At 34.6% G+C, this 17777-nt stretch overlaps 1 protein-coding gene across 5 annotated transcripts in view; it reads left to right on the top strand.

The window, feature by feature from the left end:
* STAG2 (STAG2 cohesin complex component) overlaps positions 1–17058 on the top strand; it is a 115667-nt gene extending 98609 nt beyond the window's left edge. For 4 of the 5 annotated variants that reach the window (XM_027092372.1, XM_027092369.1, XM_027092367.1 and 1 more), the window contains 6 exons: positions 2505–2728; positions 5672–5861; positions 5952–6062; positions 9489–9615; positions 10598–10675; positions 15133–17058. In XM_027092372.1, the coding sequence (XP_026948173.1) occupies positions 2505–2728; positions 5672–5861; positions 5952–6062; positions 9489–9615; positions 10598–10675; positions 15133–15156 (754 nt within the window). In that variant the 3' untranslated portion in view covers positions 15157–17058. The remainder of the gene's footprint in view (positions 1–2504; positions 2729–5671; positions 5862–5951; positions 6063–9488; positions 9616–10597; positions 10676–15132) is intronic. The other variant, XM_027092371.1, reaches the window with a different exon arrangement.
* Positions 17059–17777: the final 719 nt, after the last annotated feature.

Genomic DNA, 17777 nt, shown 5'->3' with positions numbered 1-17777 from the left:
AGTGGTTAGGATGCCGTGCTTTCAGTGCCAAGGGTCTGGGTTCAATCCCTGGTCTGGGGACTAAGGTTCCACAAGCTGTGTGGTGCGCCCCCCGCCCCCCCAAAATTGCATTGACACTATTAATTAGAGAAATAAAAATTAAAACAATAAAAAAAACATTTCTCACTTAGCATATTAGCAAAACTTAAGACATTGGATAGCGCCAAGTATCGCCAAGGATGTGGAGCAATAGAGGCTTTTATACATTGCTGGTGGCAGAGTAAATTGGTACAAGACCACTTTGGAGACAGTTGGCAATGTCTAGTAAAGTTTAAGATTCTCCCTACCTCATGATCCAGTAATTCTATTCATAGGTAGATACCCTAGGGGAACTCTTACACATGTGTAGAAGGATAACTATTAAAGTACTTGACTGTTGCATTGTTTGAATAGGGAAAAACTCAAAACTGACTGAGCATCTATCAGCTAGAAAATGGTATCAATTGATTAATATACAATGGAATACTATACAGTGGTCAAAATGGTTAGATTTTTAAAAAGTAAACACAATTCCTTAATTTTATTAAAAACCCATTTAATTGTTCAAATTTCTAGTATCAGATGTCATCAATGACTTTTATTTGATTGAATTGGGATTGAAATAAGATTCACACAATCCAATTGATCTGCTTTTAAAATCTTAAATTTTTTCAAGTTTATTGAGCTATAATTGACACATAAAATTGTAATATATTTAAAGTGTACAACATGATGATTTCATATACATTGTGGAAGGATTCCCATAATCAAGTTAATTAACGTATTTATCACATCACATATTTACCATTTTTTTGATCAGAACACTTAAGCTCTACTCCTTTAGCAAATTTCAATTATATGGTATTATTTAAGTACACAGTATCATCAACTGTAGCCACCATGTTATACATTAGACCCTCAGATCTCGTTCATCTTAAAAAATTTTTTTTCTGACTTCATTGAGATATAGTTGACATATAATACTGTGTAAGTTTGAGGTGTACAACATGTTGATTTGATACACTTACATTATTGGAAAATGATTGCCACTATAGTGTTAGCTGACGTCACTCTTCCAAAATGGTTAGATTTTAAAATTATAATGTTGAGTGCAAAAAGCTAAGTACAAAATTGTGCTATGATGTTTACAGACAAATAGGTGTTAAAACATTACAAATGGGGACAAAAAATAGCAAGTTCAGGTTAATGGCAACCTCTGTGGCTGGAAAGAGGACAAAGGGAACTAGCATCAGGGAGGGCTACTTATCTGGAATGTTCTGTTAAGCTTTGTGGTGGATACATAGTTGTAAATCTCTCAACTAGTGAGTATATTGTGTCTCAGACTGCACATCTTGTGTCAGGCTGGTAAGTTCTCAGACTAATAGCCAACTTCCAGACCACACTTTGATGAGTACTGTACTACTGTGTGTAGCTGAAATATATTTACAATATATACAACTAACACTAAGCAGTATGTTTGTAACTCATCTCTCCTGCCCTTTCTCTTATGGTGTTCAAAACTGGTAGTTCTGAACTGATTCAAATTAACCATTATTATGACAGCAAAATTTGGTTTGCACTTTACAGTTAGTTGATGAAACTTGTGTGAAGCATAATTTACACAATAAAGCACTGAACTCTTAGTGTCAGAAGCCTGGGATTTGAATCATGGTTATACTGCTTTCTCATTTTTATGACCATGGTTATATTACTTAACTTTTCTTATCCTTTCTCTCCTTATCTGTCAAATGGGGAGAATGTCTCCCTCACAAGACTGTAAGAGTAAAGTTAAAGACCCCAAGAGGAAAATGCATAGCACACAGTAGTCACACAAATGTTAGTTGATTTTTGATTGCTATATTATATATGTTATAAAATCCTTGTGATACTTGAATCCAAGGGTAGATGTATGACTTCCATCAGGCTGAAAATATTGTGCAGGTAGGGACCATATCTGATTGACCTTTGTATCTATCCCCATTGCCTGGGACATAGATGCTCAACAAATAATAAGCTGAAATGCTATGAATTATTTCATTTAATGTGAGAATCTTGATAGAGACAAAATTGTTCATTAGTGTACTGATGAGGCTTAGATTGAGTAGTGAAGTAATATGCCTATGCTCACACAGCTACGGGTTGGTAGAACTGGGACTAGAACCCAAGTTGTGTAATTTTTAAATCCGATCCTCTTTCCGGGAATATGACTCAGGTTCTTCTAACAGAGGACTTGTAAATGTTAGGATAAAACAGAGACTTCTCGAGAAAGAACGCTAATAATCCTTCAGTTGTTACTGTATGCTTTGAGGAAATGTAGACCCATCAACCACTATTTTCATTCTAATTTACTTTTTATTTAACTCATTAAATCGTTGTATGTTCCGTTATAGTGTGTGAGCCTATAGGAATAAGCAAAAAGCAAAAAAAAAAAAAAAAGCTATGTCAATTTAATGTATCAAAGCTAATGGTTTCTACTCCTTTTCAAGGTATGTTTACTTGGAAAAGTTCATGACCTTTCAGATGTCACTCCGAAGAGAAGATGTGTGGCTTCCACTGATGTCATACCGAAATTCTTTGCTAGCTGGTGGTGATGATGACACCATGTCAGTCATTAGTGGAATCAGCAGTCGGGGGTCAACCGTGCGGAGTAAAAAATCAAAGCCATCTACGGGAAAACGGAAAGTGGTTGAAGGCATGCAGCTCGCACTCAGTAAGAATATAGTTTATTCTCTTTATATTTGTCCTTTATGTTTACCGTAAACCTTAATGACTGAATTGTCATTAAGGGTCACCTTATTTTTAAATTTGAGGTATGTGTTGTTAAATAATATCTTGAACAATGTGTCCTCCAATTATGTGTAAATGTACTGTTCTAAACATTTTAGATACATAAATTCAGTTCTTACAACTCTTTAGGTACATACTCATTTTTCAAATGTGAAAGCTGGTACAGAGAAGTTAAGTAACTTTTACCTAAGGTCACACCAATATTAAGTAGCAGAGCCAGGCAGTCTCACTCTAGAGGACCTGCTTTTAAATCACTGCACTATACTCTATGTATAGGGATATGGACTCAATATTTTAGAGCTAATCATTACCTAAGAGATAAAATCATCTAGTTTAAGTGGTACAACAGATTCAGAGAGGTCCCAACTTTTGAATTTCTATGAAGAAGAGTATTAATCATAAAGAACTTGATAGAAATACAAGTTGCTGTCTATAATCTTAGGGTTAAGAATACATTATGACACTTGAATCTCTTGGACTCTTAGTACTCCAGGGTTGGTTCAAAATGGGTCTGGGGACTTTTTTCCTCTCCTTAGGAAACTTTAAACAAATTAGCATAGTTGCCAAAATTTGCTGCAGCTATTATTCCTGAGTAATAAACTACCCCCAAAACTTATGACATAGCAGGGACATGATGTCTGGTGCTTCCGCTAGGAATACTCAAAGGCTAGTGACTGGAATCATACGGAGGCATCTTCACTTACAGATGTATCTGATACTGGCTGTCAGCTGGGACCTCAGTGGGATTGTCTGCCAGGACCACCTTACACATGTCCTTTCCATGTGGCTATTTGGCTTTCTCACAGCATGTGACTGGGCTCCAAGAGCAAGTGTCTCAAGAGACAAGAACTCTGGAAGCTGCCATTTTCTTAAGGCCAGGAATTGGCATAGCATAATTTCCATCATATTCTATGGACCAAGCAATCACAGGGCACAGGTTCAAAGGAATGGGACATCATCCCCCACCTGTTAATGTGAGGAGTGTCAAAGATTTGGGGGCCATATTTTAATTTTATTTATTTTTTTAGGGGCCATATTGTTAAATTGCCACATGGATTAATGGTTTTAGTACTTTTTGTCCAATAATATAAATGCATAAACTCATAACTTATAACTTAAACTTGTAACTTAGATTTGGACTTGATTGGTCATATAGTCCCAACATCCCAGTCTGTGGAGAAATCTCTCTTACAGTGTCCCTGACCAGTTAAAATAGTTAGGGCTTGATAGCAAGTTAAAATAAAATTTCCTTTTTTTAAATAGAAAAGTTATCAAATTAAAAGATGTATTCCCTGCATGCCACTATAAATTTTAAAGCGTTCTGAACCTCTAACTCACCTGGTCTACACAGTTAACCTCCTAAGTGGCCTGTTTGCTTACTAGTCTTCATATTCTTTTTTTTTTTAACATCTTTATTGGGGTATAATTGCTTTACAATGGTGTGTTAGTTTCTGCTTTATAACAAAGTGAATCAGTTATACATATACATATGTTCCCATATCTCTTCCCTCTTGCGTCACCCTCCCTATCCCACCCCTCCAGGCAGTCACAAAGCACCGAGCCGATATCCCTGTGCCATGCGGCTGCTTCCCACTAGCTATCTACCTTACGTTTGTGAGTGTGTGTATGTCCATGACTCTCTCTCGCCCTGTCACAGCTCACCCTTCCCCCTCCCCATATCCTCAAGTCCGTTCTCCAGTAGGTCTGTGTCTTTATTCCTGTCTTACCCCTAGGTTCTTCATGACATTTTTTTTTCTTCTTAAATTCCATATATATGTGTTAGCATACGATATTTGTCTTTCTCTTTCTGACTTACTTCACTCTGTATGACAGACTCTAGGTCTATCCACCTCATTACAAATAGCTCAATTTCGTTTCTTTTTATGGCTGAGTAATATTCCATTGTATATATGTGCCACATCTTCTTTATCCATTCATCCGATGATGGGCACTTAGGTTGTTTCCATCTCCGGGCTATTGTAAATAGAGCTGCAATGAAGATTTTGGTACATGACTCTTTTTGAATTTTGGTTTTCTCAGGGTATATGCCCAGTAGTGGGATTGCTGGGTCATATGGTAGTTCTATTTGTAGTTTTTTAAGGCACCTCCATACTGTTCTCCATAGTGGCTGAACCAATTCACATTCCCACCAGCAGTGCAAGAGTGTTGCCTTTTCTCCACACCCTCTCCAGCATTTATTGTTTCTAGATTTTTTGATGATGGCCATTCTGACTAGTCTTCATATTCTTAAGTCCACCCTCTACACTACCACTACATACTTTGTCTAAAACATGTAACTACCACATTGCTTCCCTGTCACCTTAGCACAGCTTATAAGACTTTGCATAAATTGATACCTGCCTCTTTATTCAGCCTTACCTTTTGCCGTCTACTCCAGGAGTACTAAACTCTTAGTTTGAACCATATGAAATTACTATTTTTGCAGGTCAAAAATTGCTGAATATCAGTAAATTAGTATGGTTCAGTCATTGTTTCATGCCTCGGTGCTTTTGCTTATGTCCTCCCCCCTGCCTAGGACACTTCACAGTCCACACAGTATCTACTCTAGTCAGAAGTAACTTCTGAGTAGCTGGCTCTGATCCCTCTCATTGTTCTCATTCTACCTGTGCTTCCGTCTCTTTTAGCACTTACCACACTGTGTTATAATTGCCTGTGTTTTCTTTTTCCACAACTAGGCTATAAGGGCATGGCAGGGACTGCACCTTACATACCTTTGTATCCTTCTGTTCCAAGCTCTAGCATGTGGAGAGCAAACAGATGATTTTTGACCTGAACACATTGTATCAGACACTTGGTTAATCAAAATTAGTGACTGAACTTCATTGCTGTTAATTTTCTTTCTCAGCTGAAGAAAGCAGTAGTAGTGACAGTATGTGGCTAAGCAGAGAACAAACACTGCACACCCCAGTTATGATGCAGACACCACAACTCACCTCAACAATTATGAGAGAGCCTAAAAGATTACGACCTGAGGACAGTTTCATGAGTGTCTATCCAATGCAGACTGAACATCATCAAACTCCTCTTGATTATAAGTAAGTACATTTGATCATTTTCTGTACTATAACTTTATTAATTACATAGAAAAAAGTTAAGTTAAAAGAAGAATAAAATTCTCCTTGAAGCACGCAGGTAACATGGATGTTAGCTCAAAGACAACAAGAGGAAGCAAGGCAACAGCAGGAGAGAGCAGCAATGAGCTATGTTAAACTGCGAACTAATCTTCAGCATGCCATGTAAGTGAGAGTGCCTTATTGTCTGAGTACAGGAAGTTCACTAATTCATTTTAACATATTTTAATGTGTGCCTTATCTAAAGATTTCAGCAAACTCTCTAGAGTAACTAAGCTGAAATAATCAAGGAACTAAAAATTGGTCTTTCCAACAGAAAATAAAAACTTAAAGTTAAATATTGACTAGTTAGCTAAAGGACTGATCATAGGTTGATCTGTTGGAAAAGTTTAAATATGAATCCTTGTTTATTTTGGTACACAGAACTATAGCTAAAAATTCAGTTTTGTTACATCTTAATTGATCCCTACCTTAGTTCAGGCCCTCATCTCTCACCTGAACTATTATATTAGCTTTCTAACTCGTTTTCTTCCCTCAAATCTCCCATTTATCCTCTCACCAACCCCTTCCCTCACTCCCCTCACCACCACTCCATCATTCACACTGCCATCAAGAATTGCTGTTCTAGAATAAAAATCTGATAATGTAACTCTTTTTCTTAAAACCTTTCCATGGATCCCCATTGCCTGCAAGATACAGTTCAAACTCCTTAGCTCATGGCATGCAAGATCTTTCTAAATATGGCCCCTGCCTACATTTTAGTATCATATCCTACTCCCTGGCAACTGGTAAAATCATCATAAAAGAACAAGCTCAGGTGTCACCTTATGTGAAGCTGTGGTGTCATCTACGCTCCCACAACACTGTGTATACTCCTATTTCTTATAGCACTTACACATTGTATTGTAATTTGTTTTATGAATTTGTCCCTTTCTCTAGACTGTGAGCTCCTTAAGGGCAGGGACCTCTTTCTTTCTTTCTCTTTTTTTAATTGAAGTATACTTGATGTACAATATTATATAAGTTACAGGTGTACAATTTAGTGATTCACAGGTTTTAAGGTTATACTCCATTTATAGTTATTATAAAATATTGGCATTTCCCTGTGTTGTACAATATATCCTTGTAGCTTATTTTATACATAATAGTTTGTACCATTTAATAGGGACTACTTTCGTTTCCTGTTAGTGCTCAGCACATTAAAAAGTACTAAGTAAAAAAAAAAAGTACTAAGTAAATGTTCATTAATGAATAAATGTCCAATGCTAAAAAAAATTAGTTTAATTTTCAAATACTTTGTTTTTACTGGAATCTGTATGAGAGTTTTATAAATCTTTATTAGCTTTGGCTCCAAAAGAAATGGCATATAAGTAGTCCTTAGATGACTGGTACAAAGGGGGAAGATCTGATGATTCTGATTAAGTTTTTTAGTTTGAAAGCTTTGTATTTGTAACATAATGTGGTATATGTTTTAATGCTGGGAGATAATAATTGTTACCTTTTTTAAATTTATATTTTGTTTCATTTTATTGGTTTTTGAGTGATGAGAATTTTATCTATATTTCTTAAGAAATGATCATTTACCACATGAGTGGTAGTCTACTTAAATTCACATTAGTTATCTGTAGTGGTGTTAAGAACCTCTACAGACAAGGTATACTTTATCACATCTATAGATTCTGATCCGAGTATGTCTAATATGTTCATTCTCTATACTATCTCTTGATTCTGTCCCCTATTCTGTTTCTATAGCCACATTCCCTTTAATATATGTTCTTATTTCACGCTGAATTCAACAAGTGATTTCTTAGCTTCTGACCAGTCACCAGTCCAAACACTTCAGAATTCTGCTATGCAATCATTTGGTCCTTAATGTCTCCCCTGAAAACTTTCCCACCGGTGCCCAAGATCTTCCACAGTATCTCATTACTCAGTACCATTTATCATTATTCTTTTGTTTGTAGATTGATTGATTAACTTTGTTTCTTCAAGTTTTATAGAGATAAAATTGACATACAGCACTGTATAAGTTTAAGATGTTCAGCTTAATGATATGACTTACATACATCCTGAAATGATTACTACAAGTTTAGTGAACATCCATCATCTCATATAGATACAATGTTTGTAGTTAGTTTTAATTCTTCTTAGAGATAAACTTCCTCAGGTGACTAAGAAATTATCCCAGTTAAATAATTATTACCAGAAGATCCTTTTGGGTGTTGTACCATAAGTGTTCTATTGCTTGAGACTTTAAAATATTTTTGTTTTACAACACTGGTTTTGTAATGGTATCTGCCCTATAACTGAAAATACTTCCAAATTCTCCCTCCCTCTCTCGCGCTCTCTCTCTCTCTCTCATAGTTTGTATCACATATATCTTTCTTATACTTCAAATGAAGTGCAGAATGAATTTCTGTTTTTCTATAATATATGGTCCCCAGAGCACACATATCCCCTTCACAGTTGCCTCCACCAAATATAGTAAAATTGTCATTTACTATCCAGAACTCTTGGGAAATAGGGACCATTGTCAGCATATTTGTCCAGGTAGTCTGGACTAGACATCACGTCTTGCTATCTTTATCTTTTAAGACTCAACATGGTATTGTGTAAATTGTAAGCTAGCATTCAATAAATAATTGATTTTTGAGGTGGAATCTTTAAATGAGTGAGAAAAGAAGGAAATGTTAGCCAAACTGGGGAATAAGAAGTCACCCTCAATTTCACTATTATGTTGACTCTTTTATGCTGATCTGGGCTAATTTGTGAACTTGAAATTTGAGTTTTTTCCTTATAATAATGTGATAACAGAATTTTTATTCTTAATTTTATTTTACTTTTCTATATATGTCTCAGTTTTGAGTTTTATAGGATACAGAATGCAAGTTTCAGCATAGATGTTGCTCATTTCTTCCTGAAGGAGAATTAATCTCTTCTTTCAGTATATCTTTATATCACTAAAGGCATATTTCTCTTGAAATATTTATCACACTTTGTCATAATTAATTATCTCTGTTTCCCAGAGTAGACTGTGAGCTCCTTGAGGGCAGGAACCATGTCTTATTCATCTTTTATTTTGCATCCATAGGACACAGTAGAAGCCTGTCACATAGTAGGCACTGTGTGAATGAATGAGTGAGTGCCTGGTACATTTTAGGTACTGAGTGAGTGATGGGTAAAATTAACATTATATGTTCATGAAAATACATGTATTCTGAAAATGTCATTTCTTTGGTCTCTGTTTTATACTTGTTTATTAATTTATACCCTGCCTACTTTCAAAAAGGATTTGAGGTATCTTGTCTGTTCCCATGTGGGAAATTCTCATTGAACTTCTAAATGGGATATCAGAACTATCAAGCTAAATGTATTGAAGTAATATCGAATAAACATAACTCCTTAGCATTTTTAGACATTGGGGTTTTGACATCATTGATGACATGATCAATGCCTAATCAATCATTTTCCCTGACCTTTAATTCCATCATTTTCCATTACACTTGAATAGACAGAGCCACATAGTTGCTGCCAATATATTAATAGTCACAATTTTGGTTCAGATCTTGACCTTGTTTTGTATTTCTCTAGTCGGCGTGGTACAAGCCTAATGGAAGATGATGAAGAGCCAATTGTTGAAGATGTTATGATGTCCTCAGAAGGGAGGATTGAAGATCTTAATGAGGGGATGGATTTCGACACCATGGATATAGACTTGGTAAGATACAATGATTCTGTAGGATTTTCTATTTAGATTTTTTGGAAATTAAGTTGGATATTTACTAGAGGAGAGAAATACTTGCTATGAAAAGTAAGTTTTGCAAAATTCTTAAATAAAATAGTTGCCAGGAGTTTAGATACATGAGAAGGGATTGAGGAAGAGGGTGAAGTTGGTGGGGGTGTTAGGTCCTAATTTAAGATGATGAACTTTCAGATTAATTTAGGAATATATAGATTTAAAGGATTTATTTTGTTTAATAGTATACTAAGTATAATATCACCTTTAATTTGCCATCTTTTTACCATTATCAAAATAATACATTGTTAACATGATTTACCCTGTTATTGAGATCAACTGCCGTATCAGATAATAAAGTAAAATAGTTAAACTTGGAAATTTAATATATATGAGGGTATATTCTTTGATAATTACATCATATATACAGTTAGGGTTTATTGTATACAAAATGCTTGTACATATTTCATTTTGCCACACAGCTTATTCAACTTTGTGAGGTAGGTTGAAAGGCTTGAGGATATTGAAGCTTAGACAGCCTATCCAAGGAGACAAAGCTAGGAAGCAGTAAAGCTGAGATTCATTATAAGCCAGGTTTTCTGATTCTGTTTCTCAGTATACCTTGGTATATTCTCCTTAAAGGGAAGAAATAATTAAATATGGTTTCTCTTCAGAATAGCGTAATTCGGTATCTTGAAAGGAAAGTTGAGAGAGACATTTTTAAAGTAAAACAAAAAAATTGGTTTTCCAGTTTTCATCTTTAAGAATAATTTTCCACGAACGAATTGGTTTTGCATGTTTAAACAGTCTGTAGTTCGAATATATAGCATTTGAAATATTGTAGGGTACAATTGCAATTACATGGACCATGTGAACACTTAATGATAATTTCAATATTTTCAGTTACTATTTGGCTTATTATAGGTATGACAATTGTCAACTAACTTCCTTTTTTCTCCCTTAGCCACCATCAAAGAACAGACGAGAGAGAACAGAACTGAAGCCTGATTTCTTTGATCCAGCTTCAATTATGGATGAATCAGTAGGTTTAATTTAAATATGCCTCAAGATTATAAAATCAAAAGTAATAGGCAGTCCCTAAGCCTGAGGTTGAAGAGCTGGGACAATACATTGAGAATGGATAAAAACAACTGGACAGGAGGAAAAGAGGCAGGCAGGAGGGATTTCGGGGTAGGGTTGGGGAGGGGTTATGCAGTGGTGGTAACAGATTCAAAGTAGCTTTGAATCCCTGGCCAACTGGGACATGATATGTTAAGGAATTTGGACTTTTCCTGTAGGCTTGAGTTACATATTGAAGGATTTTGAATGAGGGAGCGGCATGATCAGAATTGTGTTTCAGAAAGATTTCCTTGGATAGGATGAAAGAGAAGAAAAATAATCACAATAGTCATAATCATAATATGAAGGCATGGTGAAAAATAGAACTTGAACAGAGGCTTTGGTAATAAAGATAAGGGGATTGAGATAATTGGTTATTGTTAGGTATTGTCAGTTGTGTTTCTTCTATCAGTCCCTGTTACCATGTTCTCCCTGAGAATGCCTTGGTTCAAATCTTAATAGTTTCTCTCAGACACACCATGCTCTTTCATGACTCCATGACCTTGTAAAAGCTTTTCTTTCTGTCAGAATTGCCCCTTTCCTTTTACTCGTATTGAATTCTTTCTTCAGTAGTCAGTTTGGACATTACCTGCGGAGTTTTTCCTAACCTTTTTAGATAGATACTTTATTCTCAGTTCCCATAACACTTTGTATATACTTCTATTTTGATAACTACCAGATTGGTGTAGTGAAATAAGATATTACATTCCACTCAATAGACTGAACTCCAGGCAGTGATGATTTTATTCATTTTGAGTTTTGCCTAGCTTAGTAGGTATTTAGTTTTATTTGTCAAATTAATAAATCGGTTAAGTGCCCTTCTATCTCACTTTTAGGTGTCTACCCATTTATGCTCCTTCTTTCTAACACCTCCTGCCTCAGGTGACTGTTGTATCATCCTCTGAGGCCTGCCTTCTGTGCCCCTATCTCTGCCATTCTCTCCTTGCCCTCTTCTTGCCTCATAATCTGCTTTCAGATAGCTCTTGGAAGAATTTTGACAAACTAACTCATGCTAACATGTTTATATTAATAAGGCCAGCTATTTGAGCTAAAAGACAAATATTTCATAGATCAGCGGGTATAGAAATCTTTGGACAAGCCTTGGGATCCTTTAAACCAGTGTTTCTCAATCTCTAAGGTGCATATGAATCATCTGGAGATCTTATTAAAATGTAGGTTCTGCTTTAGTAGGTCCGAAGTGTGGCCTGACATTCTGCATCTCTAACAAGACTGTAATTTGAGTAACATAGGTGACCTAGGCCTACCCTTAAGTCTGTAGTTTAAGTGCCTATTGAAGTATGTGGTTTCCCTGATAATCTAGGAGTATGTATCTTCCAGTTCGTTAAATAAAACATTTAGGTAGTGATTGTGATGAGGAATAAAAGAGAATCTTTTCAAGCAGATATAATGAAATGCATTAATTCTGCAGTTTATCAAGTTGGAAATTGGTACTAAAATGAATAAGATGCTCCCCCTGCTCTCAGAGGGTTTGTATTCTAGTCCAACTGTACTATCACTTTGAGGTGAAAAGGGATGGAAGCTGGTATTTGAAAACTTATGTGCCTGACACTATGCTAGGCACGATTTAGTTTGATCTAATCAGCAACCTTGTAAGAAAGGTGGTGGGATCCCACTTTTACACTCAAGCAAACTTGGACTGAAGAGGTGGTTCAGTGACTTGCTCAGAGTTATACAACTTTAGTGTCAGAGTAGTAATTTGACCTGAATTCCTTTTGATTTAAAAATCTCATGCTACCTCTACTGTGGAAGAAATACCAAGAAAAATATTTTAGAAATTGGAATGATTAACTGTAGTCAAAATTGATGTGGGCAAAGATCTCCTTATTTTTTCATGTGTTCATCTAAAGTCAGGAAAACTGTAGGCATTTGTTTCCTTGGTCTCTTACTAGATTTGCAAAAAGGTGCCCTTCACTTCAGGTTACTACAGTAGTTGAACAGCAATGTAAATGTGTGTATATTTTTGACATTTAACATTTAGGGAAAACTATAATCTGAGTGAGGCCAGAGATAGGGACCTAATAATTATTTGTTATTTATAGAAAAATTTTGGCATTCTTGTGTTTATTGAATATGTTATAACTAAGGGGATAGTTCTGCTGCTTCTAAAATTGGGAAAATGAGCACATGCGTCTGTACCTGTAGTTTTATAGTATTACCACATGATGGCAGCAGTCACATAACTGAGTGCTCAATATCTTTAAAAGCGCAGGTATCTTTAGACATCTTTAACCATGTATATATATTTAAGTTAATACTAGTTTGTTTTAAAATATACATTAAACTTTACCTCATTATCTCAACAATAACTTAAGAAGTGGAATAATAGAAATTCTTAAATGTAAAAATCTGCATTTGCTTTTCTGCAATAGCTTACATCTGTTTTTATTCAAGCCTGTGATAAATGAGTCATCAAAACAATAGTAAAATTGGGACTTTAAATCCTTTTATACTCAGTTCTAAGATTCTCTAATTTTAAGTGAAGTAACCCAAAGCATCCTACTATAGATACTAGCATCCTAGTATAGATACTAAATAAATCCTAAATGTGTTTTTTGTAACATGTTATCCATGTAATTCAGAAGTGGTAATAGGAAAACTCTGAGCAGATCAATTTTGGGTTGCATATATACAACATTCTAGATTTATTATTTATTTAGTTTCATATTTGGAAACAGTGTCAACATTGGTTTATCCCATTGTGCCAGTGGTTGCTTTCTGCTACTAGTGGGCCAGTATTGTCTCAACACACCAAAGCTTGCTATTGGTACTTTTAAAGTATATGCTTAAGTGGTTATTAATGTTAACACCAGAAACAGGTGTAGCTTATGTTAGCACAGAAAGAGAATAAGTATCACTAATATCATTCTTCTGTGTTGAGACTCTTATTAGAATTATCTGTAGTATAAAATTGGTAAAAGAAGAGTTCGGTATAATTGAACTAATTTAACTGTTCTAATAGAAGAATCTACTTATAACCTAGACTGTACCAACACAGGAGAAAAGAAAAAAACCTGTTCAGGCCATTTCTAGGTAGGCACTTGGTTTGGAAAGAACTTGAGTTCACCTTCATGCCACACTCTACACTAAAATTGCTAATTAAGATTTTATCCTTTCATTCACCATTAGATCTTCCTTTACCCAGAGTCACAGAGTGTTATGGCTAGAAGGGATCTTTAAACATCACGTATCACCTAGGCCTCTTTGGTGGAAACATTCTAATCACCCAAACTCTGACTCTAACCAAAAAAGGAGAACCCTGAAACTTGGGTGGGGGCGGGCAAGGGGTGAGTAGTGGTGGTGGTTTTGGTGGATGACAGGTAAGAAATGGGGTACATTAATTCTCTATTGCTTTCATTACTGGGGATTCCAAACACTTTACTTGATAATTTACTACAATGAGCCTGCAATGAGATAGATATTTGTTTTCTGGTCTGAAAATACACAATTCCTTCAATTCAGATCAGAACAATTTGTGAGTTCTATGACTTTTGTTAAAGTGAGGTTTAATAATTTACAAGAGCCCTTTGTAATCTCAGTCTTAGCTCATTACCTCTGACTTTAATATCAGTTTTTTACTAGTTTATTATAGTATTTTAAAATATTACTTAATTGTCATAGTAAGTGCTGGAATTTTAATTGAAGAGCGTAACTTTTAGTATATACAACTGAAGGTTATATCTTATTCTTATTTAATGAACGAGAGGGAGTTGCTCCATTTATTACCTGCTATTACTTTTTTAAGTTAGTGACAAGTAATTATTAGATTTTACTTAACATTCTTTTCCCAACTGAAATGTAATGAAAAGCATCAATATAACTTTGTTTGCTCAGATTTTACCTTACTTATTTGATTTCTTAAAATTTGCAGTCCTGTTCATTCACCCAGAAAGCTTCCTATTTTCTACATATTTATATTGTTTTTGGATGTTTTTGGTCTGCATGTTCAAATGCCTTTTTAAAAACTATACCCACTTCACAGTGCAAATGACTGAGTTTGCCATACATCTTGTGCCAGAAGTGTATGTCAAGAAGCACATTCATTTGTTCATTCAACAAATGTCGGGTGCCTATGTTCAGGGCATTATCTAGGCATTAGGGGTGTGTATAAACATATAAATGAGACATGATCTTTGCTTTTAGTTATATTTGTGAGGTAAGTAGCATTGTGATTAGGCCTGATGTTATTTCATTATATGTTAATGGTAATTATAATTTTAGAATTATATATCTGAGAAGGGAATTTTTCAAAGTGGTTTTTAGCATGTTATTAAACTTAATATTACCAAGTATCAATGTAATATATTTTACAAAGAAATGAATGACAATTTTAACAAGATTTTTTTTCCTCTCTCTCATTAGGTTCTTGGGGTGTCAATGTTTTAATACCAGTACACAATTAAATCTGTGGTGAAGTCATTTTCTAAGTGGAAGAGGAAATTTTAAAATAAAGTGTGGTAGATACAGTGAAATTCTGTACAGATTTTTCTCTAAGGAGAATATGACGTGCTTATACTTACCAAGATCAAGTGCATTTGAGGGGCAGTTTTGTTTGCCTGAAAAAAGTAAAGGACAAGTAAACAATTTGATGATAAGCTACAGTTTTTCTTAGAAAGTAAATATTTTATTTATGCGCTGTTAGTTGGCTTTTGAATCAATTATTTCATGCTTTTTTTAAAGAAAATATAACAATCTGAAGAGGCATTTGGTACAGACATGAATCCTCTCACATTTATTTACTGGGTGTACTAAGTAATGATGACCTCTGCTGGATTTCTGTTTACATCCAAGAAACAAAGTTAAGGATGGATTTATTCCCCTACCCTGAAATTATAGGATAGAATTGTTTTTAGCATTCTAAATTTAAATGCTTGAAACATCAATCAACAAAGCTTTCTTTTAAAATATTGTAATTGTGGAGAAAAGTAAACTTATAAGCAGAACTTTTACAATTTTTTCATCTAAAATGTATTTTAAGATATTTTTAAAATCCAAGAGCTTCTCTATACTTTTCAGAAATACCCAGATGCAGTGAACTGCCAGAAGGTAACCAGTCTCAAACATGCTTATCCCATTATCAACCCTGAAAGTTTGCTTGTCCTTTAAGATAAAAATGTAATGTTGTGATATTCCTTCCAGTAGTGCCACTGTATTTTGTCTCCAAATAAAAGAAGCTTATTGTAGTATGTTTGCAGAAAAAATTCTAAACAAAAATTATACAGCTTATTAGAGTGTGGGAATAGGGATCTAAATTTTAAATAAAATTATATATATATATAAATTGGTGCTGATTTTATAATTGCGCAGTTTGTTTAGTTTTTTCTTACTTTTAAATTCCAACTTAAAATTATGAGGTTTCAGAAATATATTGAAAGTTTAACAATGTTTAAAAATAGAAAAGCATGAGTGTTCATGCTTTAAAATGATTTTTAAATTTGTATTTTATATTGTTTTATCTATCTGTCTTTGCAAGCAGTCTTCAGGTTAAAGATACTTCTAACAGGTTACAGTACATTTCCTCTGTATGTAAATTAGATGGGATAATAGAATTCATAACCCATAATATTCTTTGAAAGCTAAGCTTTAAACTTCATTTTATGTCCTTTCACAAATTAGTTTAAAACAGAAAGTGGCTACTTGCCATTTTGACATCAACTCATTTTGCGAGGCTTAGGCAGCTAGACATCGTTTAAAACAAAATATTAACTTATATTACATGTGTATCTATCTTTTGTCAGTCGTCTCTCAGTTCTTGAGGTATATTATTTTAATCATTCCATGCCTTAATATGCTTGCAATACAAGAATATCTTCAGATGGGTGAATACCAAAAGGCTTCCAGTTCTTAGAGTCAGAAATCAACAAGCATTGGGCTGTGGTAGCCAAAAACCATAGGTTAGCTAAAGATCATGATAAAATTCAATTATTTTATTAAATCATGGTTAATAACAAATGAAGTCAGACTTGTCTAACAGATTTTCCATCAACAAATATTGTTATGTGCAAAAAAGTATTGCCTATGTTGTTTTTCACACCACTGCATTTACTAGAACTGCTGAGAGGACTGTATATATGATTTTAAACCTAAGTTGATTTTTTTTCTCACTCTTGAAAGGAGTACTTCTTTGTGAAAGCAGTTCTTACAGCTTTGTTTTCAACCAGCTAAAAATGTTTTATATATTACTCTAACCTGTTGTCCTCCACATTCTATTGTCCTAATTGTACTGTTTTCTGATTTGTATTTATGTCTTGAGACAGTAACTTTTTGAATAAAAATAAACCTACAGTATGTTGTATGTTTTATCTTTTGTAATTGAAGGAGGAGGGTGGCTATAAATGGTTTAGAAAGTGTACCTGTTATATCTTTTAACATGTTTGGGTGGGAATAATTTATAGAAAACATTGCCATTTTATATTTTTAATAAATCATACTTTTTAAAAATGAGACTAAATCCCTAATTGGGTTATTACTTTAAAATAGAAACCTGTGACCATTATTACTTTAATTTTTATCTGGTATGAGTTAAACGCTCTTTAAAATATCTGCATTGTTCATCCAGGATACATTTGAGTGCCCGCTATGTGCTAAGGCATGTGTTAGAGATCTAGCAGTGAACAAGATAGACAGGGTCCCTCCCTCGTAGATCTATTGTGGCAAACAAATAAGGAAAGACTCAAATAAAATAATTAAACTTGTAATAAGTGCTAGGAAGGAAACCAGCAGGGTGTGCTGAGCTAGAGAGTGAGAGAGAGAAAGAGTTTGTGTGTGTGTAAAACCTCCCTTCGATAAGGGACTGATGCTTGGAGGTGAGTGAAAGCCCATAATTGAAAAAGAATTTACTAACTGAATTCTTATTGAAAACTCTTAGTCTTCAACGTGTTAAGATTTGCATTGTACTCTTTAATTTTTTTAATTTTTAAAAAAATTTTTGGCTGTGCCACGCAGCTTGTGGGGTCTTAGTTCCCTGGCCAGGGATTGAACCCAGGCCATGGCAGTGAAAGCACCGA

The sequence above is a fragment of the Aethalodelphis obliquidens genome, unplaced genomic scaffold (genome assembly GCF_003676395.1).
Source record: "Aethalodelphis obliquidens isolate GAN/ISIS:26980383/991018 unplaced genomic scaffold, ASM367639v1 scaffold77, whole genome shotgun sequence".
Classification (NCBI taxonomy): domain Eukaryota; kingdom Metazoa; phylum Chordata; class Mammalia; order Artiodactyla; family Delphinidae; genus Aethalodelphis; species Aethalodelphis obliquidens.
This window is presented reverse-complemented; position numbering and strand designations above follow the sequence as displayed.